This window comes from Hemiscyllium ocellatum, chromosome 23 (genome assembly GCF_020745735.1).
Source record: "Hemiscyllium ocellatum isolate sHemOce1 chromosome 23, sHemOce1.pat.X.cur, whole genome shotgun sequence".
NCBI lineage: Eukaryota > Metazoa > Chordata > Chondrichthyes > Orectolobiformes > Hemiscylliidae > Hemiscyllium > Hemiscyllium ocellatum.
The window spans coordinates 47,770-71,356 of NC_083423.1; the positions used below are offsets into that span (position 1 = coordinate 47,770).

Sequence of the window (23,587 nt, forward strand, 5' to 3'; positions counted from 1 at the left end):
CACTGTCCTATCCTCCCTAGTCCAGGAACTCCCCACATATGTTAGAGACACCACCCATGCCCTCCACCTCCTCCAAGACTTCCATTTCCCCGGCCCCCAACGCCTCATCTTTACCATGGATATGTAATCCCTCTACACCTCCATTTTCCATGACCAGGGCCTCCAAGTCCTCTGTTTTTTCCTCTCCCGGCGTCCCCAACAGTACCCTTCCACCGACACTCTCATTCGTTTGGCCGAACTGGTTCTCACCCTTAACAATTTCTCCTTTGAATCCTCCCATTTCCTCCAGACCAAAGGGGTAACCATGGGCACACGTATGGGCCCCAGATATGCCTGTCTCTTTGGCTACATAGAACATTCAATCTTCCGTAATTACACCGGCACCACTCCCCACCTCTTCCTCCGCTACATTGATGACTGCATTGGCGCCACCTCATGCTCCCGCAGGAGGTTGAGCAATTCATCAACTTCACCAACACATTCCACCCTGACCTTAAATTTACCTGGACCATCTCTGGCAACTCCCTCCCCTTCCTGGACCTCTCCATCTCCATTAATGATGACCGACTTGACACTGACAATTTTTACAAACCCATCGATTCCCACAGCTATCTGGATTACACCTCTTCCCACCCTATCTCTTGCAAAAATGCCATCCCGTATTCCCAATTCCTCCGCCTCCGCCGTATCTGCTCTCAGGAGGACCAGTTTCACCACAGAACACACCAGATGGCCTCCTTCTTTGGAGACCGCAATTTCCCTTCCCACGTGATTAAAGATGCCCTCCAACGCATCTCATCCACATCCCGCACCTCCGCCCTCAGACCCCACCCCTCCAACCGTAACAAAGATAGAACACCCCTGGTGCTCACCTTCCACGCTACCAACCTTCGCATAAACCAAATCATCCGCGACATTTCTGCCATCTCCAAAAAGACCCCACCACCAGGGATATATTTCCCTCCACACCCCTTTCCGCCTTCTGCAAAGACCATTCACTCTGTGACTACCTGGTCAGGTCCACGCCCCCCTACAACCCACCCTTCCATCCTGGCACCTTCCCCTGCCACTGCAGGAACTGCAAAACCTGCGCCCGCACCTCCTCCCTCACCTATATCCAAGGCCCTAAAGGAGCCTTCCACATCCATCAAAGTTTTGCCTGCACATCCACTAATATCATTTATTGCATCCGTTGCTCCCGATGTGGTCTCTTCTACATTGGGGAGATTGGACGCCTCCTAGCAGAGCATCTCCGGGACACCCACACCAATCAACCACACCGCCCTGTGGCTCAACATTTCAACTCCCCCTCCCACTCTACCGAGGACATGGAGATCCTGGGCCTCCTTCAACGCCACTCCCTCACCACCAGACGCCTGGAGGAAGAACGCCTCATCTTCCGCCTTGGAACACTTCAACCCCAGGGCATCAATGTGGATTTCAACAGTTTCCTCATTTCCCCTTCCCCCACCTCACCCTAGTTCCAAATTTCCAGCTCAGCACTGTCCCCATGACTTGTCCGGACTTGTCCTACCTGCCTATCTCCTTTTCCACCTATCCACTCCACCCTCTCCTCCTTGACCTATCACCTTCATCCCCTTCCCCACTCACCTATTGTACTCTATGCTACTTTCTCCCCACACCCACTTTCTCTAGCTTATCTCTCCACGCTTCAGGCTCTCTGCCTTTATTCTTGATGAAGGGCCTTTGCCCGAAACGTTGATTTTACTGCTCCTCGGATGCTGCCTGAACTGCTGTGCTCTTCCAGCACCACTGATCCAGAATCTGGTATCCAGCACCGGCAGTCATTGTTTTTACCTTGATGCCTTTGTCATTGGAAGAAAAGTGAAACTCTACTGAGGTGTTCCTAGCACAAGAGACAAGCTCCTCTTGTGTGATACATGCCAGGTTGGAGGAACCTAATGCGTGCTAAAACATCTTTGGGAGCTCCCTCAGAAAAGGAATTGGCCTATATCCTCGGACTCAGAGAGGGGATGGATGTCATGATTGTAAAGAGGTCAGCCTCTTTATCATAGAGGATATCATGGATATCATAAAATGAATTCCCTGATTGGGACTGTTAATCTGGCACAATTAGGGAACCCTGGCTGACATAAAAAGGTTAAGTACCAGGGCTACTCTGGCACTGACTCTGTATGAGGCAGTAATGCTGTCAAGGACTGTTCATGTGTAAATAAAAGGTGTTGTTGCGATGTTGAGTTATTTCAGAGGCAGGAAGTGGAAATTCAGAATTCAAGAGTCTGCCAGTCTCCTGATGTTTCCTGAATCTAGATTAGAGTGATGCTGGAAAAGCACAGCAGGTCAGGCAGCATCTGAGGAGCAGGAAAATTGATGTTTTGGGCAAAAGCCCTTCATCAGGAATAGAGGCAGGGTCCTGCACCTAGACTCTGGTTTCCAGCATCTGCCGTCCTTGTTTTTACCTCCTGATGTTTCCTGCCTCTGTACACTGATCCTGCTGCTTTCAGGTAGTCTTATATTAAACGTATCGAAAAGGGCTATTACTCTGTACTTTTGCACTTCAATGAATGGATGGGAACACTCAGGGTCCCCACACAGTGTTAGGAGCTGTGAGTAATTGGAGAGGGGTCAGGCCACCAACACAGATTTATTGCTTTTATTTAAAGTTTTATATGGGTCATTTAAATTCAAGTATTTTTATTGGAAGGAGACCTTGCAGGTTAACAACTTGTCAGCTCTTCGCCTGAATGTTTTGCACCCTGCCTCAATTTCTTCCACCATCTTGCTTTCCAGATGAAGCTCTCTGAAGTCCTTTTGAAGGCTAATTGGTAAGTCAATGTGGAAGTGACTCCCTTAGTTAAGGCCACAGATATAGGATCAAAATTAGGTCATTTGGTCTATTGAGTCGATATGGCTGATATGTTTCTCAACCCCATTCTCTTGCCTTCTTCCCACAACCCTTGATCCCCTTAATAATCGATAACCTATCTATCTCTGTCTGAAATGCACTCAATGACTTGGCTTCCATAGTACTCTGTGGCAATGAATTCCACAGTTTCACCATCCTTTGGATGAAGACTTTCACATCTCAGTTCTAATGGATCATCCCTTCATCCTGAGGCCGTACCCTTAAATCCTAGTCTCTCCTATTATTGGAAACACCTTCTCCACATCCACTCTATCCAGGCCTCTCAGTAATCTGTAACTTTCAATTTAGATCCCCCATCCTTATAATCTCCAAGTACAGACCCAGATTCCTCAACTGCTCCGCATGTGACAAGGCCTTCATCACTGGGATCATTTTTGTGAATCTTCTCTGAACCTCCTCCAATGCCAGCACATCCTTCCTTAAATATGGGGCTCAAAAGTGATCACAATATTTCAATGACCAGACCCTTATGAAACCTCAGATGTACATTCTGCTTTTATATTCTAGCCCTCCTGAAATTAATGCTAACATTGAATTCACCCTCATAACTGCCAACTGAACCTGGAGGCTCACGTTAACAGAAAAATTAACTAGGATTCCTAAGCCCCTTTGTGCTTCAGGTGTTCAAAGGCTTTCCCCATTTAGACAATTGTTTATTCTTAGTCTGTGAGAGGGTGTGTGTGAGAGGTGTGTGCGTGTGTGTTTAGGAGTGTCTGTGTGTCCGTCTGTCTGTCTGTGTGTGTATAGTGCAGTGGGGTCACCTGTAGTGTAACATGAACCCAAGGTCCCGGTTGAGGCCATCCCCCCAGGTACTGAACTTGGCTATCAGCCTCTGCTCGGCCACTTTTCATTGTTGCCTGTCCCGAATCCGCCTTGGAGGACGGTCACCTGAAGGTCCGAGGTCGAATATCCCGGACTGCTGAAGTGTTCTCTGACTGGGAGGTCCAACACCGGCATCTCCAAATCATGGCAACCATCGACACCACTAACTGCTCGCTTAAAGTGGATAGGATCTCTAAGAAGATCGCACATATCGACACAGACATCAACTTTCTACAGAAATGCTGGCAAGCAGGAAAGATGCCGAAAGAATTACGGATCACAAATCCGCTCAAGCAGACCTACAACACAGACTATGTGGAGAGAATTTGCCACCGCACCTCTCACAAACTCCTCAATCATCTCATGCACCAACTCTACAGCAGGTGCCATAACCTTGAAATTAAGATGGAGTCCACACTCTCAGCCTGCGTTCAGGATACAGCAGGACAGTATGGGACATTGCCAAACAGGCAAGGCAACAAAACTACACCATGTACATGCACACCAAGAACAAGAAACTGGAGAAAATTGGCATCACCACCAGCAGTAGCGAAGTTCAGCCTGGCACCAAAGTGGATAATGTTATCACCGCGGGGAAGTCGATCGTCAACTTATCGGACCACATCCTTTAACCGGAAGAGATTGAAGTTCTTAGTGGGGGGGTCTCAATTTCTGCCCCACCACCAAAATGGACCCTATGAGTCTTGCAGCAGACACGGAGGAATTAATCAGATGAATGAGACTCTGGGAATTCTTTCAAGATGCCAGCAGTGATCCCAATTAGTCTACTAACGAACCTGAACAGTCATCACAGGGATCCGTACAGAAGCGACCAAAGAAGGAGTCAGCTTGGAACTCATTGGAGGGCCGCTGCCCTGGGCTTCACATATATGCTCAAACCGTTAAGAAATATATAAATACCAGATTCATCAGCCGTACCCATAAGGTAGAACAGAACATCATCTGATCACAACGCAACGCCATCTATGCTCTCAAACCCAAACACAACATTGTCATCAAACCAGCAGATAAAGGAGGAGCCATTGTTATTTAGAATAGAACAGACTACTGCAAGGAAGTGTACTGACAACTGAACAACCAGGAACACTACAGGCAACTACCGGCCAATCTGACCAAAGAGCACACTCGTGAGCTAAACACATTGATCAGGACTTTGGATCCAATTCTTCCGAGTTCCCTACAGGCATTTATCTGACGTACTTCTTGCGTAGATTACTTCTACTGCCTTCTGAAGATACACAATGTCAATACACCAGGACGTCTCATTGTATCAGGCAATGAGACTCTGTGTGAGAACCTTTCTGTCTATGTCAAAGGCATCTCACCAAGACCTTACCCCCACCTCCACTTCTCTTTAAACAACCATCAAACCTCAAATAGATCATTGTTTGTTGCAAACTGCCCAGCTATAAGGACAATACCATACAAACATGTCACGGTAGACACTGTGAGACGTGTCAGAATGTCGACACAGATATCATCATTAAATGTGGGACAGTTCCAATCTTGTACGTGGCAGGTTCTTGTGCAACTCAGCCAACGTTGTCGATCTCAGATGCTGCAGACAAGGATGCCCTGAGGCATGGTACATGGGCGAGACCAAGCAGAGGCTACAGCAATGGATGAATGGACACCACACAATAATCAACAGACAGGAGTGTTTTCTCCCAGTCGTAGAACACTTCAGTGGTCCGGGACATTCGACCTCGGACCTTTGGGTGACCGTCCTCCAAGGCGGACTTCAGGACAGACAGCAATGTAAAGTGGCCGAGCAGAGGCTGATAGTCAAGTTCGGTACCCATGGGGATGGCCTCAACCAGGACCTTGGGTTCATGTCACACTACAGGTGATCCCATTGCACTATAGACACACACAGACACAGACATAGTCAGGCACACTCACACAGACTCCTACACACACTCACACACTCATGCAGACTCTCTCTCATATGCTCACACATACACTCCCATACCCTCTCACAGACTTATACCCCTTCACATTCACACACATATACACTCTCTCACAGACACTCACAACTTCCTCCCCACCCACACACACACACACATACTCACGCATAAGCACCTCGCTCATATGCTCACACATACACTTTATTGGTCAGAGTATTGAGTACAGGAACTGAGATGTCATGTTGCAGCTATACAAGATATTGGTTAGGCCACTGTTGGAATATTGTGTGCAATTCTTGTCTTCTTCCTATTGGAAAGATGTTGTGAAACTTGAAAGGTTTAGAAAAGATTTACAAGGATGTTGCCAGGGTTGGAGGATTTGAGCTATCGGGAGAGGCTGACCAGGTTGGGGCTGTTTTCCCTGGAGCAGCGGAGGCTGAGGGGTGACCTTATAGAGGTTTACAAAATTATGAGGGGCACGGATAGGATAAATAGACGAAGTCTTTTCCCTGGGGTGGGGGAATCCAGAGCTAGAGGGCATAGGTTTAGGGTGAGAGGCGATAGATATAAAAGAGACCTAAGGGGCAACTTTTTCGTGCAGAGGGTGGTACTTGTATGGAATGAGCTGCCAGGGGAAGTGGTGCAGGCTGGTATAATTGCAACATTTAAAAGGCATGAACAGGAAGGGTTTGGAGGGATATGGGCCAGGTACTGGCAGGTGGGACTAGATTGGGTTGGGATATCTGGTCAGCATGGATGGGTTGGACCCAAAGGGTCTGTTTCCATGCTGTACATCTCTGACTCTATGACTCCCACACACACTCTCTCACAGACTTATACCCCTTCACATTCACACTCACACACACTCTCACAGACACTCAAATCCCCGCGCCCCCCGCCACACACACACACACACACACAGATATAAGTTTGTGGGGTGAATTTGTACTTGCAGAATTACATTTTTTTTTACTTTGCTCAAAAACTCTATGATCCATATAAGATTCGGTGAATCTGTTTTTTAGATTAGAACCAGTCTGACCATTGTGGCACAGGCAGCCTCACACAAGGGAAGCTCACACCTTCAATACATTAGCTGGGCCGACATGATATCAATTGTTAAATTTCACTTGAGAATGTAACATTTTAAAAAAGGTTTGCGATTTACATGTGAAAATTCTGAAACTGACATGGTCATTCTAAAAATTGAGAGACTTAACAAACAATCCAGGTCTTTTTAATTGTATAATTTCAGTTACCTCACACTGTAAACTTTTGCTATAAATTCTGTGTCTTACAATCTTATTCTCCACAACCACCTGATGAAGGAGCAGTGCTTCGAAAGCTAGTGCTTCCAAATAAACCTGTTGTACTACAACCTGGTGTGTGATTTTTACACCCCAGTCCAACACGGACATCTCCAAATCATGTTTGTTCTTCCCACCAAAGTGCATAATTTCCATTTGCCCACATAATAGTCCATCTATCAGTTCTTTGCCCATTCTCCTATTCTGTTTAAGTCCTTTTGCAGCTTTGCTGCTTCCTCAATATGACTGTCTGTCCACCTATCTTAGTGTCATCTGTAAACTCAGCAATAATGTTCTCAGTTTCTTCATCTAGATTGTTAATATGTAACATGAATTGCTGTGGTCCCAGCACTGACCTTGTGGAACTACACTCATTTCCAGCTGCCATCCTGAAAAAGACCCCTTTATCCCTACTCCTTACCTTCTGCCAGTTGGCCAGTCCTTTGTCTTTGCAAGTACCTGGCCCCTAACACGATTGGCTCTCATCTCATGTAGCAGCCTCCTGAGCTGTCCTTCTGTCCTCCTCAAAGTCCTTCTGGAAATTCACTAACTCTTCTTTGTCTAACTTGATCATTACATCCGAACAATTCTAATCGATTTAGCAAGCATGACCTCCCGTTGACAAAATCGCGCTATCTCAGCCCTGTTTTATGATTACTTCCAAGTAACTCGTCCCCTTCCTGACATGTGACAGTATTTGAAGCCTGGACCCCTGGTCAAGAACTCTGAGCGAGAGTTCCTTAAGCAATCAAAAATTGCTCAAGATTTGGTCACTCCAAACCACGGGGAGGTCCATTAGTTTCCACATCATGCAGTTAAAACTCATTGCCCAGCTATACAGCTCTGTTTTGTTTACTTGGTCCTTAATTTGATTTTTATAAGTTTCCTACTGGTCTTTTAGTTTGTAACCTGTAAATATTTCCCCCATTTGCCTTCAATATCAAAATAACCTACAAATAGGTCGTCAGATTAGAAGCTATGACCAACCAATGAAATTATGGTTTTCTTGCGATGTCACTTTTTCTTTTGTGCTGGGGCTCTGATCTGGGGCATCAATTTATCCTGTAAAAACATCTTATAAACTATGAACCAAAAATGCAAGGAAAAAGCATTCCTTCCAAATGCTGTCTCCAAATTCCCCAAACTCCAATATTCATTTGGGCTGTGATCACTCTAACTGTGATCTCTCTGACCGTGCACAGTTTGCTCCACTAATTGACAACCTTTTTTAAATAAAACCCAGCTGAGTCTGGACTTTGGAACTGGAGTTGGCGTTGACCTTAAATTCACAGTTTCCACAGAAAAATTCAGTCCAACTCACCTTCTCTACCTCCACCTGCTGCCAGAGCAACTGCGTATTCTCAGGATCGTCTGTTTATATAAAACTACCCCAATAAATAAATTCTTGTGTGACCAAATGAAGAAGAGAATACATTGTTTTTTCAATATTTAATCATGAGGGTAATGTAATAACCTTTATACAGCACAATTTGCATCTAGTGTTTTTAGAAACGTCCTGTGTACAATCACAAAACAATGACTTCATGATCTTTACATAGATAGAATGCATTCTGGACAGATTTACAAGCTCTTTTTTATACAGAAATCATGTGTAACAGTTTGCTTTATTTATACAACCTTCATATTGTTTCTCCTTGTAGAGAATCTGGAAACAGTGAAAAATAATCAACTTGATTTAAAAATAAAGATAACGTCACACACGAAACATGCAACATCTACAAATGGATTCAACACTTGGTAATAAATGACTTTTTTTCGAAATCAGGGACAACTGCAATTTATTTTCAGAAGGAACAAATTTGCTGCACAGGTGCCAAAAGATTGACAGCACACAAGCAATTCCGCCATCACTGAACACCTGGAACAGTTAATACACTGCAGCTTTTAGTGGATGTTTAAATGTTGCTTTTCATCATTTTAAATGGTTTTTTCAAACAACCAGTATATTTTGTTTAACGTTTGCATGCTGAATGTCAGATCAAAAAAAAGTTCAAAATCTGCTGTAGAAAAAAAGTTATATTTACATGGTACAAAGGAACCACTTTATTCACATCAGACAAATGTTTTATTCATATTTAAGATATAAGGACACTCATCCATCAGGTAGGTTTTAATGGGCATAGAATTCACTAAAACAGACAGCAAACAGCATTGGTACAACAATATGGCATTAAAAAGTGTCCATTCTGCACGTCAATTTAGGCTGCATTTCAAGGTAATCAAATACAGTTCCCACAGTTTTTTTTTTAACCAACACCACTAACAAATATTTCAAGATAAAGATTTGTCAAAAGTGCAAATAATTGAAATCTAATTTTCAACAATCAAAGCCAGGGGCATTAAAAACACAGATTCCAGATTTTTGAATCAGTCTGACAACTTTAACTAAAGACAGCCAAAGTTAGATTTCTACTTTAAATCAATCCCCACTTCAATCCAACTTTCATGTTAACCAGAATGTATTTGTATCATTAAATTTAGTTGCTTAAATTTTTGTTCCCACAGTTGGAAATCATTCTTTTAAAGATACTTTAGGAAATACAATCTGTGTATACATGAACTTGATGCCTGTCTCATGCACCTAGAAATAAAGACAGCTGCCTGCCATTCATTTTAGTTTGTATTACAGCAAAAACCCAAATCAAGGTTACTGATAGGAATGACATGCTGTGAAACTCCTATCATTGTTTCTGTTTTAACTGTTGTCTCAGTCAATAGTTTCTATAAATTACATTTCTTATGTAAATATAGAATGGATTGAAAATTAATACCAGAAAATTATTATTGTGTCAGATCTAGAATGTCCCACTAATAAAATTTATGAAACCCAGGGCACATTTTCATCATTTCTTGCACACATAACACAAGATATGCAGGAAAATGTTAAAACCAGGCAGTCAGTGACATATTAGACAAAATCCTATCATGTTTTATTGTTGCAATTTGTGTTTTTTTACCTTGACATAAAGCCTGTGTAGGCAAGCAAATGGAAAACCATCCCCAGAATGATGGATTGTGAAGGAAATGTGCTGCTGTACAGTTTCCTCTAGTAAACAGTTAATCTATTTCTCAGCCACATTTTTTTACACCGAATAAATTTAATATAGCATCAGCACAGTCGTTCTGCTGCCACAGTGTACACATCACTGTATTAGAATGCAACATGATAAGAAAACATATACACAATGTGCTTTTACTCATAGCTTAGTCTTAACCTCATGTCACTCTTTGTTTAACAAGTTCATCCAAAATTTGTAGAGTCTGTTTTGCATAGAGAACCTACTGTCAAACTAAGCAACTTTTATTTTAGGTATATATATGTATATAACAGACCATACACACTTCGGAACTATACTCCAAACTCTTTACTGCATAATTTATCTTGAGGATTAATTCTTTGCTCCCCAACCTCCTCCACTCTCAAACCCAAACTATACACACACACACACACACATATATATACAGTATTGAAATTATGCATACTCAGTAAAATGAAGTAACAATGGAATTCAATTAAATATTTAGGGCTACACTAATAAGAAAATAACTGAACATGCGCTCTTCCTCAGCAAGCCCTCTAAAACTATTAACAAGTCATGACTGGAAAAGAAAATTGGTAATTTTAGCAGAGTAAAGCTAGATGTGAAAATTCTGCTGTTAATTAATGATGATTAGAGAACTTACAGTATTCCATTGTCACTTCTGTTATACACTGGAACAAACAACATAGACTTTCACTGTATATGAATGCCTCTGAAATATACTGCCAGCTATTTATTCACTTAAACCCCACACATCTGCAGATTACAAATTTTCACCTCTACCAAATAGATTGTTTAAATGAAGGCAGCAATTCTGGAAAGAAAGTAAGAAACTTGTGCAGGATTTAATAGATGGCTTAGAAAATGCCAAATTTAAGAATGATTTGTAAGTACTTTCAAGTTTCCTTCCTAACATTTACACCATCGTATACTTTAGCGTGTTTCCGCAAATTAATACAAAACATTCCGTGTTCTTCCTATTGATAAACCAGTACCTTTTTTTTGCATAAGGTTCATACATAAATTCCTTCACCTGAGTATTTCACAGAATTACAGTAATCCACAAAAATCTTTCAAAAGAGTATAAGTCCAGCACTCAATGTCACAAGTCTACATTCACCCCCAGTAGAAAAAGGGTTTGAAATAGATGTTCCATTTGTCTCTGACTCACAAGTTTCCTGCCTTGCGCCTTCAACAACTAGTTTTGTTGTAAAGCATGAAAACCTAAATACTTTTATTTCAGAGATTTGTTTTCACAATGCAACTCATAATAATCATTTCATGCCATCAATAACACTGCAGGTTTGTGTTCATGACTGAATATTAGAACAATATACTGTTATGTTCACCTGTAATCAGTGGCTACTACACTGTGTGTGGCATAGCTACATTAACTTTCTGCACACATCAGGACTGATCATCACATTACATCATACAAAAGATCTAATTCCATTAGATCGTTGTCTCAGTTGAACTCCATAACTGATGCACCATCATCATCCTATTTCTCTCAGCACTTTCTGATCTTTATATTTATACACATTGAGCAGCGTAAATATATTACAGCCTGGTGTCTTTCTTTTACCTGTCACCTGCGCCATGTAAGATCGAACTATACTAGACCTTAGTCAGGCATAATAGCTACAATCCAAACAGACTGAGACACAGCCTTCTTGAAGAAAGCAGCTGTACAAGAGGACAATCAAAAATTTGGATTTCTGCTTTCTACACAATGACAATGTCAATTTTGCAGGTTAAAACCAGGAGCAGTTCCTCGTTGGCTTTCTGTTGAGCTGACAAACAGCTTGTGCCAGTTAACCATTCTCTTCCTTAGATCAACTTTGTCGAGGCAGATGTATGCTTCACCAATCAATGTTTTTCTCATGAACTTCCCACCATTTGAGACTAACAAAATCTAAAGGAGAAAATAAAATGGTTATTTCTATCTCACTGGTGTATCCAAGGTACAGATTATTAACTGTTCAACTGCAGAAGGTATTAACATGTTATATGTTCACAGGTTTTGTGGTTTCCAATTTAGTTGGGACTTTCCAGGCTTTATCTTTGAAGGGATGACTTACAGAAGCTTTATTTTGATGCAAATAGTGGAAACACTATCTATTTGGTCACCAGTCTATTGCTGTATCAAACTTACTTTTGACCACACTGGTACAACATTGAAATGAGGGAAGCAGAGATTCAGCACCCTCTGCTATGCCATTTCAACTTGTATCATTCTCAAGCATTTTAGTACTCCAGCAAGTAATCATGTATTTGATAATTTTTCATAAAAGAGAATATAGAGTAAGAGAGGTATGATTTATTGTTATTTGTTCAATCAAATGAGCTTCCCGAGATGATATTTCTGGGGAATTGTGATGTCAGGAATGCTCTCTCAGTAAGATGGTGATAAGATAGTGTCATTCTTTGAATGGATGGAAGCTTTCAACCATTGTGTGTGAGGGGAGTGGGGATGTGGCAATCTTTTGCACTAGGTTGTTGAATCCTAGAAAACAGTTGAAAATCACAGGACTATATTCTAGTATCATATTATTTTTAGCGTTGTCCATCCCAGTCCTACACTGGCACCTCCACATCATAAATCCTAGGAAAGGCTCTGCAGTGGCTAAGCAGTGTCTGAAAGGAAGGTAATGTTCTCAAAGTTTACCCCATAGTGATGAAGGGACTTTCTGTTGTTTCTATGACTGGTTGGTGAGATCCCTGTCAGGCCAAGTAACTCCCACAAAGATTTTGGGATAACACCTTTTATCACTACTGTCAAATGTTAATGATATAATCGGTTTTAAGCCAGAAGAGATGCAGAGAAAGATGAACATTGTGTACAAGTGCAGATCTTTAATTGTGCAGAAGGATTAAATGACAAATAGGACCATGAAGCAAGTCATAAAAAGACAGAAATTAAATAATCAAGAACAAAATATGCACACAAGATGGTAAAAGTAACCAGAATCAGTCTCAGCAGTGCCATATAATGGCAAAAAAAAATAAACACAATAGGACTGAGATCATGATCTGAAATTCAGATGATGAAATTCAGACTGGGAATCTCTTTGTAGAACATCTCCATTTAGCTTGTAAGCAAAATTCCAAACTGTGGAATTCTGTTACTTTCCTTTTCCACACTGATCTGTTTTCAGCATCTTATATTGTTCTAATGAAGTTAAAATTCACACACCCAGTTATAGTCCAACAGGTTTATTTGGAAGCACTAGCTTTAGTGCACTGCTCCTTCATCAGGTAGCCATTGGACTATAACTGGGTGTTGTGTGATTTTTAACTTGTCCACCCTAGTCCAACACCAGCTCCTCCACATCATGTTCTAATGAAGCTCAACACAAAGTCAATGATCAAAAATTCATCTTTTAAGTAGGTACTTTCATTTAGATGTGCACTTATAATGTCAAGGCATACCAAGCTCTGGAAGATGGGACTAGAATGATTAGGTGATTGTTTATAACGGGTATGGATGCAAAAGGCCAAAAGGCATTTTCTATGCTGCCAGTTTGAGCAGTTTCAGTGCAAAATATTGGAATTTGAGCATTGGCTGGAGGCACAGAGGTAATTCACAATGCTGAAAGCTATGTACATATCAGGTTTGCTAAGGTGGATACTCTGTAGAATAAGCAGCTGCTTATAGGTTCATAGATTCATATAGTGCAGAAAAGGTCCTTTGGCCCATTGAGCATGCACCAACAATAACTACCACTAAAGGTGGCTAATACCAATTTCCTGTATTTGTTCCATATCCTTGAATATTATGATATTTTAAGTGCCCAACCAAATATTTTTTAAAGGTTGTAACATTTCCGGCCTCCACTACCTTCCCCGGCAGTGCATTCCAGATTTCCACCATCCTCTGAGTGAAAAAGGTTTTTCTCAAGTTCCCTCTGAATCTCCTGCCCCTTACCCTTATGACTGACCTCTCAACTTAGGGGGACAGTTGTTCTCTTCTCACCCTGTCATAATCTTACACACCTCAACCATGTGTCCTCCTCAGCTTTCTCTGTTCAAAAGAAAACAATCCTAGCTGATCTCGTCTCTCCATCTCAGGAAACATCTTGGTGAACCTCCTCTGCACCCCCTCTAGTGCTATCCTGTAGTGTGGTGACTAGAACTGCACATAGTAGCCCAGCTGTGGCCTAACCAATGCACTGTACAACTTCAACATCATTTCCTTGTTTGTAGACTCTATGCTATGAGTAATGAAAGCAAGTTCCCCACATGTCTTCTTAACTGTCTTATTCACGTGCTGTGCCAATTTCAGAGATCTGTGATTAATTACCCCAAGATCCCTCTGTTTGTCTGAGCTATCCAGAGTTCTGTCATTTATTAAATGCTCCCTCATCTTATTGTTTCTTTCAAAGTGCATCACCTTGTACTTATCAAGGTTAAAAGTCATCTGCCTCTGCTCTATCCATATGACCAACCCCCTTACATCTTTCTGAAATGTATAACCATATTCTTCACAATTAATCACCCTTCTTATCTTGGTGTTGTCTACAGATTTGTTTAGCATCCCCCCTATGTTTTCATCTATATCATTTATGTACATAACAAGCAATAAGAGTCCCAGTACTGATCCTTGTGGTACACTGCTGGATACTGACCTCCAGGCATTTGGACAGCCTTCTATGAATACTCTTTCTGTCCTATGACTAAGCCAGTTTCTGAACCATCTCACCACATTTTCCTGAATTCCAGGTGCTTTAACCTTCTCAACCAGAAGGGGGTACCTTAACAAAAGCTTTGGTAAAATCCATTTAACTGCTCATCCACACACTTGATCATGTTTTTGAAAAACTCCAACAAATTTGTTAGGCATGAGCTACCTCTGACAAAGCCATGCTGACTATCCCTAATTAACTCATACTTTTCCAAGTGGGTATTAATTCACTTCAGATAGTCCGATAGTTTCCCTACCACTGATGTGAGATTCACTGGTAGGTAATTTCCTGGTTCATCTCTCCCACTCTTCTTGAAAAGTGGAACCACATTTGCTATCTTCAGTCTTTTGGCACATTTCCTGTGGCCAAAGAGGAACTTAAAATTTGTGGCAGACCCTTAAATTTCTTGTCTCACCTCCTGCAGCAGCCTGGGATGCAATTAATCTGGGTCAGGAAATTTGTCCATTTTTAAGCATCTCAGAGCCTTCAATACCTCCCACTTCCTGTGCCAAACTGTGCAAGTTCCTCACAGTCCATTTTCCTGATTTCTGTACCTAAGCTTTCTTTTTCTAGAGTGAAGGCCAAAGAGACCTTTCCAATATCCTGTGGTTTTGCACAAAGATTGCCTCCTTGTTCCCTAATGGGCCAGCTCTTTGATTGGCTAACCTCTTCATTTTAATGTATTTATAAAATATTTTAGGGTTCTCCTACGTCCTGTTTTGCAAGTTCTTTTGGCTTATAGGTGACCATCAGGCAGAGGAAAGCAATAGCAAATAAATTATAGGAATAGCAATTAGCAGTCAGCTTACTGCCTCCTACTTATTGTTTCCAGAGCTTTGGCACTGTGACATTCATTCAATTTTCTTGGTCCTCTCTCTTCTCACATAAAGGAGTTAGGTTTGGTGTCACCTAAACACTAGATCCTAACCTACTTTGTCTTTCTTCTTATCCTGTTCCTTTTGAACTCATCCAACAGCAAAACTGAAGTTACAAAGAAGTGCAAGGGAAATCAAGAACCAATGGTCGGTGAGAAAGCTAAGAAGTTGCAACTCCTTGCTGACAAGCATAGCACCTGGGGTTACTTCAATGTCCCCAAGGCATTATACAAACCCAACACCTTTGGCCTCAAATAAATGTAGAGTAAGGATGGACCCTTTTGAGAGACAGAGAAAACATCAACCTCTGATCAAAAGAACATTTTAAAGAACTCATAAAATATTGTGCAATTGTTGACAAGAACACGTTTCCATAAATCTCCTAATTCCCTCTCAAAGATCATTGTTAAATCCTTGCCAAGCACCTCTCTGAGGAAAGCCTTCCTGAAAGTCAATGTGGGTTCTGACCAAACAATGGAACAGTGGACATGCTTTTCACCAGTTGGCAACTACAAGAGAAATGTCACGACCAGCAGCAAACACTCTGCATGGCCTTCAGTGGTCTAACCGAAGCTTTTAACTCAGTCTATTGGGATTAAAAAATTAATCACAATCCCAATGTCAAAAAGACTTAAATCCTTTACCAACCCATTCCATATCAAGTTCTGGTCCATTCCTCCATTAAGATCAATGTAGAAATCCTCCTAAACATGGAACATTTCCCCTACCTGGGAAGGTACTCTGCATTTAAGTCTGATGTTGACGTGGACATTCAAGCTCATGTCCAATCTGTGAGCACCGCCTTCGGATGCCTAAGGATGACAATCTTCGATCATGTGACATCTGCGCTAATATCAAGACTTTTGTAAATAAAGCAATCACCCTTCCAACTCTTCAACATGGCTCTGAAACGTGGACAATATAGAAACACCACCACAAGACCCTTCGGAAGTATCATTAACATTGTTTGAGACAGATTCTCTGTATCAGTTGGGAGGACAGGTGTACTAACATCAGTGTCCTTGAAGCAGCCATTAGCACCAGCCCAGAGGCCATCCTCATCTGAAACCAAATCCGCTGTGCTGGCCACACGCTTAGGATGACTAGGAAACCAAATGGTCTTTGCCCAGTTTCAGGAAGGCACTCAGATAAGAGGAAGTCAAAGGAAACATTTTAAAGACTCTATGAATACTTCCCTCAAGAAATGCAGAACCCAGGACCAGTGACACAGAATTTCCTAAGCAATCATACTCATTAGCAAGTTATTCCCATGGCGACAATTCAATTTTCTTGGTCCTTCTTCATCTAACCTTTAGGAGTTATGTTTGCTGTCACCTAAACATTAGATCTTAATTCACTTCTTTTTTTTCCTATCCAATTCAATTTTGGTCATTTAGTACTTTGATGTTTCATGGTAGTTTTTTGTAATAATCAAGTGCCATGAAGCAGATTTTGTAGTTATGCTTTCTGACTGCAGGAGGAACCAAGAGGACTAAAAACGCACCTGGAAATAGTAAGGAATATTAACACAAATTTGAACAATGCCTGAACAGTAGAAAGTAAACTGAGTGATATCAGCTATATAACAGTACCTGGAGGGAGTGTCCAGCTGGGTTAAGGCTAAAGCGAAACGTCTCATTAAATGATGGTTCCCGATCATGTCTACAGACCCGAGTTTTTTTCTTAAATGTTCGCTTTTGTGTTGAAATATTTATGACATATAATTTCACATACAGATCTGGGAATAAAGAAAAAAAAAGCTTGTATTTATACAGTACTTTTTATGAAAACTGGTCATCTCAAAGCAATTCACAGAAGATCTGATATTTTGAAATAATTTTCATAAATTATCTGATCAATAGCACATTGCTCAAACTTGTGAGAACTTGTGAGAACTTGTGATGTACACATCTCAATGGTCAGGGAAACTTCTGCCTTTCTATGTGACAACTACAGTTGGGTCATGATGGTCATGCATTTGACCCACAAAGTTCATATGCCTGAGAACTCAGCCTTTCTAACTCTCCTTGAAGCATAGATGCTTCCTCACATCTCAAAGTTGGGCAGCAGCAGGAGGGGCATTGACTTGAACATTGGTTGTAAATAGTGAATTGACAATATTCCCTAATGGCATAAATCGTGATGAGCAGGAATGCTTGGGTTGCCAATTGCATGTTGTAGCCAGACTTTCAGCAAATGTTGGTCCATATGACCATAAAATATGGGAGGAAAATTAGGCCATTCTGCCCACTGAGTTTGCTCCACCATTTTATTGTGGCTGATATGTTTCTCAACCTAATACTCTTGCCTTCTCCCCATATTGTTTGATCCCGTTAATCATCAAGAACTCATTTATCTCTGTCTGAAATACATTCAATGACTTGACCTCTACAGTCTTTTGTGACAACAAGTCAACAGAGTCACCACCCTCTGGCTGAAGGAATTCCTCCTCATTTTAGTTCTAAAGGATTGTTCCTTCACGGGGAAGCTGCGAACTTGGGTCCTAGTTCTCCTATTAGCCGAAACATCTTCTCTGCGTTCACAGTATCCAGGCCTCTCAGTATATATAAATTTACATCAAATCCCTCTCATCCTTCTAAATTCCATTGAATTCAGGCCCAGAGTCCACAAATGATACTCAGAAGAAGCTCTTCTTCTCAGGACTTTCCTGCAAACTTCCAGAACATCCTTCTTTAGATATAGGGCCCAAAACTGTTCATTAGTTTCCAACTGTGGTCTGACTAGAGCCTATACCATACAAACAATATATCCTGTATTCTGGATTTGCCCTCTCAAAATGAATGCTAACATTGCATTTGCCTTCCTAATTGCCCACTGAACCTAATTGTTAACCTTAAGAGAACTCTGAACTGGGATTCCTCTTTCCCCTTGTGCTTCAGATTTCTGAGCCTTTCCTCATTTATAAAATAGTCTCCACCTCTATTGTTTCTATCAAAATGCATTGCCTCACATTTTCTCACATTGTATTCTATCTGCCTCTTATTTGCCCAATCTCTTAGCCTGTCCAAGTCCTGCTGCAGCCTCCCCGCTTCCTCACCACTATCTGCCTCTTTGCCCATCTTTATGTTATCTGAAAACTTAGCAACCATGCTTAAGTTTCTTCATCCAGATCATTAATACATTACGTGAATAGTTGTGGTCCCAACATTGACCCTTGTGGAACTCCATTAGTTGCCGTTTGCCATCTTGAAAAAGATCCCTTTATCCCTACTCTGTGCCTTCTGCCAGATAGCCAATCCTCTATCCTTGTCCCGTATACCATGGGCTCTTATCTTATTTAATGGCTTTCCATGTGTCACCTTGTCAGAGGCCTTTTAGAAATCCAAATAGATTACATCCATTGGCTCTCCTTTGACTAACTTGTTTGCTACCTCCTCAAAGAATTCTAACAGATTTGTCAGGCATGACCACTCCTTGGTGAAGCTATGTTGACTCAGCCCTATTTTGTGCACTTCCACAAGGGAGAGGTGATGACCTAGTGTTATTATCACTATACTACTAATCCAGATACCCAGATAATATTTTGGGGACCTAGGTTCAAATCCCACCAGTGCAGATGGTGAAATTTGATTTCAATAAAGATTTGAAATTAAAAGTCTCATGATGACCATGGTATGATTGTCAGGGGAAGAAACCGTCTGGTTCACTGATGCCATTTAGGGAAGGAAATCTACCATCATCCACCTGGTCTAGCCTACCATGTGACTCTAGAACCACAGCAATGTGGTTGATTCATAACTGACCTCTGGGCAGTTAGGGATGGGCAATAAATGCTGGCCTAGTCAGTGACGTGGAAATCCTGTGAGTGAATTTAAAAATGACACTTCTAAGTACACTGCAATCTCATCCTTAATCATGAACTCTAAAGTCTTAGTGAAGTCTGAGGTTAGGCTAACAAACTGATAATTACCTGTCTTCTGCCTCCTTCACTTTTCAGCAGGAGTGTTTCATTAGCTATTTCCAGTGCTCTGGGACCCTTCCTGATTCCAGTGATTCCTGAAAAATCATCACCATTGCCTCAACAATCTCTTCTGCTATCTCCTTCAGTGCCCTGAAGGTATCCACCTTCAGACCTATCAGCATCCCCAGCAGCTTCTCCTTAGTTACCGCCACTGCATTCACCTCTGCCCTTTTACTCTTTTGCAGTTCTGGTATCTTCCACCGTGAAGACCGAAACAAATTACCCATTCAATTCCCCTGCCATTTTTCTTTTCCCCATTACTACTTCTCTAGCCTCATTGTCTAGCTATCCAATATACACCCCTGCTTCTCTCTTGCCTTCTATATATTTTCAAAAAAATCTTGCAATATTATTTCATATTTAAAGCTAGCTTACCTTCATATTTCATCTTCTCCCCCTTTACTGCTTTTTTAGTTATCCTCTGCTGGTTTTATAAAGGTTCCTCAATTCTGAGGCTTCCCATGAATCTTCACCACATTGTACACTTTTTCCTTTGCTATTATGCTGTCTTTGACTTCCTTTGTCAGTCATGGTTGCCTTCATATGTTTCTTCTTCCTTGGAATGAATGCGGTGACCCCAAATTACTTCCACAAATTCCTGCTCTTGTTGCTTCACTATCTTCCCTGCTAGGCTCTGCTCCCAATCAACTCTTGAGCTCCTCCCTCATGTCTTTATGATTACTTTTACTCAATATAATATGTTACATCTGGTTCAATCTTCTTCTTCTCAAACTGCAGGTGAATTCTATTATATTGTGATCACTGCCTCCTAGGGGTTCCTCCACCTTAAGCTCCCTAATCAAGTCTGCCTCATTACACATCAGCAAATTCAGAACTGCCTTTCCCTAGTGGGCTGCTATGGAACCACAAACAGCTCCAACAAAACCATCTTGTAGACATTCCATGAATCCCTTCTCTTGAGATCTACTACCAACTTATTTTTCCTAGTCACCTGAATATTGAAGTGCCCCATATCATTGTAATAGTCCCCTTCTTACATATCTTTTCTACTCCTGCATTTGTCTTCTGCCACACATCCTGCCTACTGCTAAGGATCTGTACCAAACTTCCATCAGGGGACTTTTTCCTTTGTGATTCTTCAATTCCACCAACAGAAATTCTACACCTTCTGATACTATCTCCAAGTCAAGCCTTAATTATGTCCTGTTGTAATAATTGGTAAATCCATTGCTGATGATGTGAGACAGTAAATAATCAAGGTTAAATTCCCATATTCCTAAATTCCTTGAGAAGAATTAAAGGCATCAACAAGTTTGGAATTATATAGTAACAGTAACTCATATTTACAGTGCATTTCATAAAGTAAAAAGTACCAAAGTGCTTCACAGGAATGTAAACAAACATAATATACTAACTGTTCAGAAAATAGAAGCATTATTCTGGGAAAAATGTCAACACCACAATTCATATAACATAGAACATAGAAAAGTACAGCACAGAACAGGCCCTTTGGCCCACGATGTTGTGCAGAGGTTTATTCCTAATGAAAAATATAATAACTAAACCTACGCACCCCTCAACTCACTGCTATCCATGTGCATGTCAAGCAGTAGCTTAAATGTTCCTAATGACTCTGCTTCCACCACCACCGCTGGTAACGCATTCCAAGCATTCACAATTCTCTGCATAAAGAACTTACCTCTGACGTCTCCTTTATACTTTCTCCTAATATCTTCAAACTAAGACTCCTCGTACCAGTCAATCCTACTTTGGGGAAAAGTCTCTGGCTATTGATTCTATCTATTGCACTCATTATCTTGCATACATCAATCAGGTCTCCTCTCTTCCTCCTCCTCTCCAAAGAGAAAAGTCTGAGGTTATTCAACCTTTCTTCATAAGGCAAGCCCTCCAATCCAGGCAGCATCCTGGTAAACCTTCTTTGCACCCTCTCCAAAGACTCTGTATCTTTCCTATAGTAGGGCAACCAGAACTGGACACAATATTCCAAGTGTGGTTTCACCGGGGACTTGTAGAGCTGCAGCAAAACCTCGTGGCTCTTAAACTCGATCCCCCTGTTTATGAAAGCCAAAACACCGTATGCTTTCTTAACTACCCGATCCACTTGGGTGGCAACTTTGAGGGACCTAAGTACTTGCACACCCAGATCCCTCTGTTCCTCCACACTGCCAAGAATCCTGTCTTTAATCCTATATTCAGCATTCAAGTTTGACCTTCCAAATGCATAACTTTGCACCTATCTAGGTTGAATTCCATTTGCCATTTCTCAGCCCAGCTCTGCATCCTGTCTATGTTGCGCCGCAGCCTGCAACAGCCCTCGATACTATCAACGGCACCTCCAACCTTTATGTCATCTGAAAATTTATTAACCCACCCCTCAACCTCCTCATCCAACTCATTTATAAAAACTACAAAGAGCAGAGGCCCAAGAACAGAGCCCTGCGGGACCCCACTCAACACTGACCTCTAGGAGAATACTTTCCATCTACAACCACTCTCTGCCTTCTGTCAGCCAGCCAATTCTGAATCCAGATAGCCAAATCTCCATATATCCTATACTTCCTGACTGTATGAATGAGCCTACTATGGGGAACCTTATCAAATGCCTTGCTGAAGTCCATATACACCACATCCACTGCTCGACCTTTGTCGACATGTCTTGTCACCTCCTCAAAGAACTCAATAAGATTTGTGAGGCATGACCTGCCCCTCACAAAGCCATGCTGACTGCCTTGAATCACACTGTTATTTGCCAAATAGTCATAAATCCTATCCCTCAGAATTCTTTCTAAAACCTTGCTGACTATAGGCGTAAGACTGAATGGTCTGTAATTGCCAGGAATTTCCCTATTACCCTTCTTGAAAAGAGGAACAACATTCACCTCCTTCCAACCCTCTGGTACGAATCCCAGGGAGAGTGAGGAGGTAAATATCCTTGCCAGCAGCTTAGCAACCTCCTTTCTCGCTTCCCAGAGCAGCCTAGGATAAATCTGGTCTGGCTCTGGGGACTTATCAATCTTAATGTTTTCCAAAATTTCCAGCACATCAACTTCATCAATCTTGATCTGGTCAGCTCCTTAAAGTTTTCATTCACAACAAGTTACCTTTCCTTGGTGAAAACTGAAGCAAAAAACTCATTAGGGGCTTCCCCAATCTGCTTAGACTACACGCACAAGTTCCCTCTGCTATCCCTGATCAGCCCTACCTTCTCCCTAATCATTCTCTTATTCCTCACGCATGAGTAAAATGCCTTTGGATTCTCCCTAATCCTTCTTGCCAAGCCTTTTTTGTGCCCCCTCCTGGCTCTCCTCAGTCCATTTCTGAGCTCCTTTCTAGCAAGCCTGTAATCCTCTAAAGCTGTGCTAGATCCTTGCTTCCTCCACCTTACGTAAGCTGCCTTCTTCCTTTTGACGAGAAGCTCGTCTGTTCTCATCATCGAAGGTTCCTTAATCTTACCTCTTCTTACCTGTCTCAGAGGATCAAATTTGTGCATCACCCACAACACACACGTTCTCCCCGTGTCTGCATGGGTTTCCTCCGGGTGCTCTGGTTTCCTCCCACAGTCACAAAGATGTGCGGGTCAGGTGAATTGGTCAAGCTAAATTGCCCGTAGTGTTAGGTAAGGGGTAAATGTAGGAGTATGGGTGGGTTGCGCTTCGGCGGGTCGATGTGGGCTTGTTGGGCCAAAGGGCCTGTTTCCACACTGTAAGTCTAATCTAATCTAATCTAAATGGTCTCCACATGTCTGCTGTGCCCTTTCTGTGGAATGATTGCTCCCAGTTTGTACTTCCCAACTCTTGTCTGATAGTGTCTTAATTTCCTTATCCCCAATTAAGTCTCTTCCCTCGGTAACTGCTCCTTTCCCTCTCCAAGGCTATGGTAAATGTGAGGCAGTTGTGATCACTGTCACCAAAGTGTTCTCCAACCTTGAGATCTGACTCCTTTCCTGCCTCATTGCCGAGCACCAAATCCAAAATGGCCTCTCCCCTTGTCGATCTGTCCACATAATGTGTAAGGAAACCCTCCTGAACACACCTGA

General features: G+C 41.8%; 1 protein-coding gene across 1 annotated transcript in view; it reads right to left on the reverse strand.

Annotated features, from left to right (window-relative positions):
• Positions 1 to 11,768: 11,768 nt before the first annotated feature.
• pcloa (piccolo presynaptic cytomatrix protein a) overlaps positions 11,769 to 23,587 on the reverse strand; it is a 577,994-nt gene continuing 566,175 nt past the window's right edge. Inside the window, exons 27-28 of the mRNA XM_060842523.1 lie at positions 17,180 to 17,325; positions 11,769 to 11,942 (exon numbers count right to left, since the gene is read on the reverse strand). Coding sequence (XP_060698506.1) covers positions 11,769 to 11,942; positions 17,180 to 17,325 — 320 coding nt within the window. The remainder of the gene's footprint in view (positions 11,943 to 17,179; positions 17,326 to 23,587) is intronic.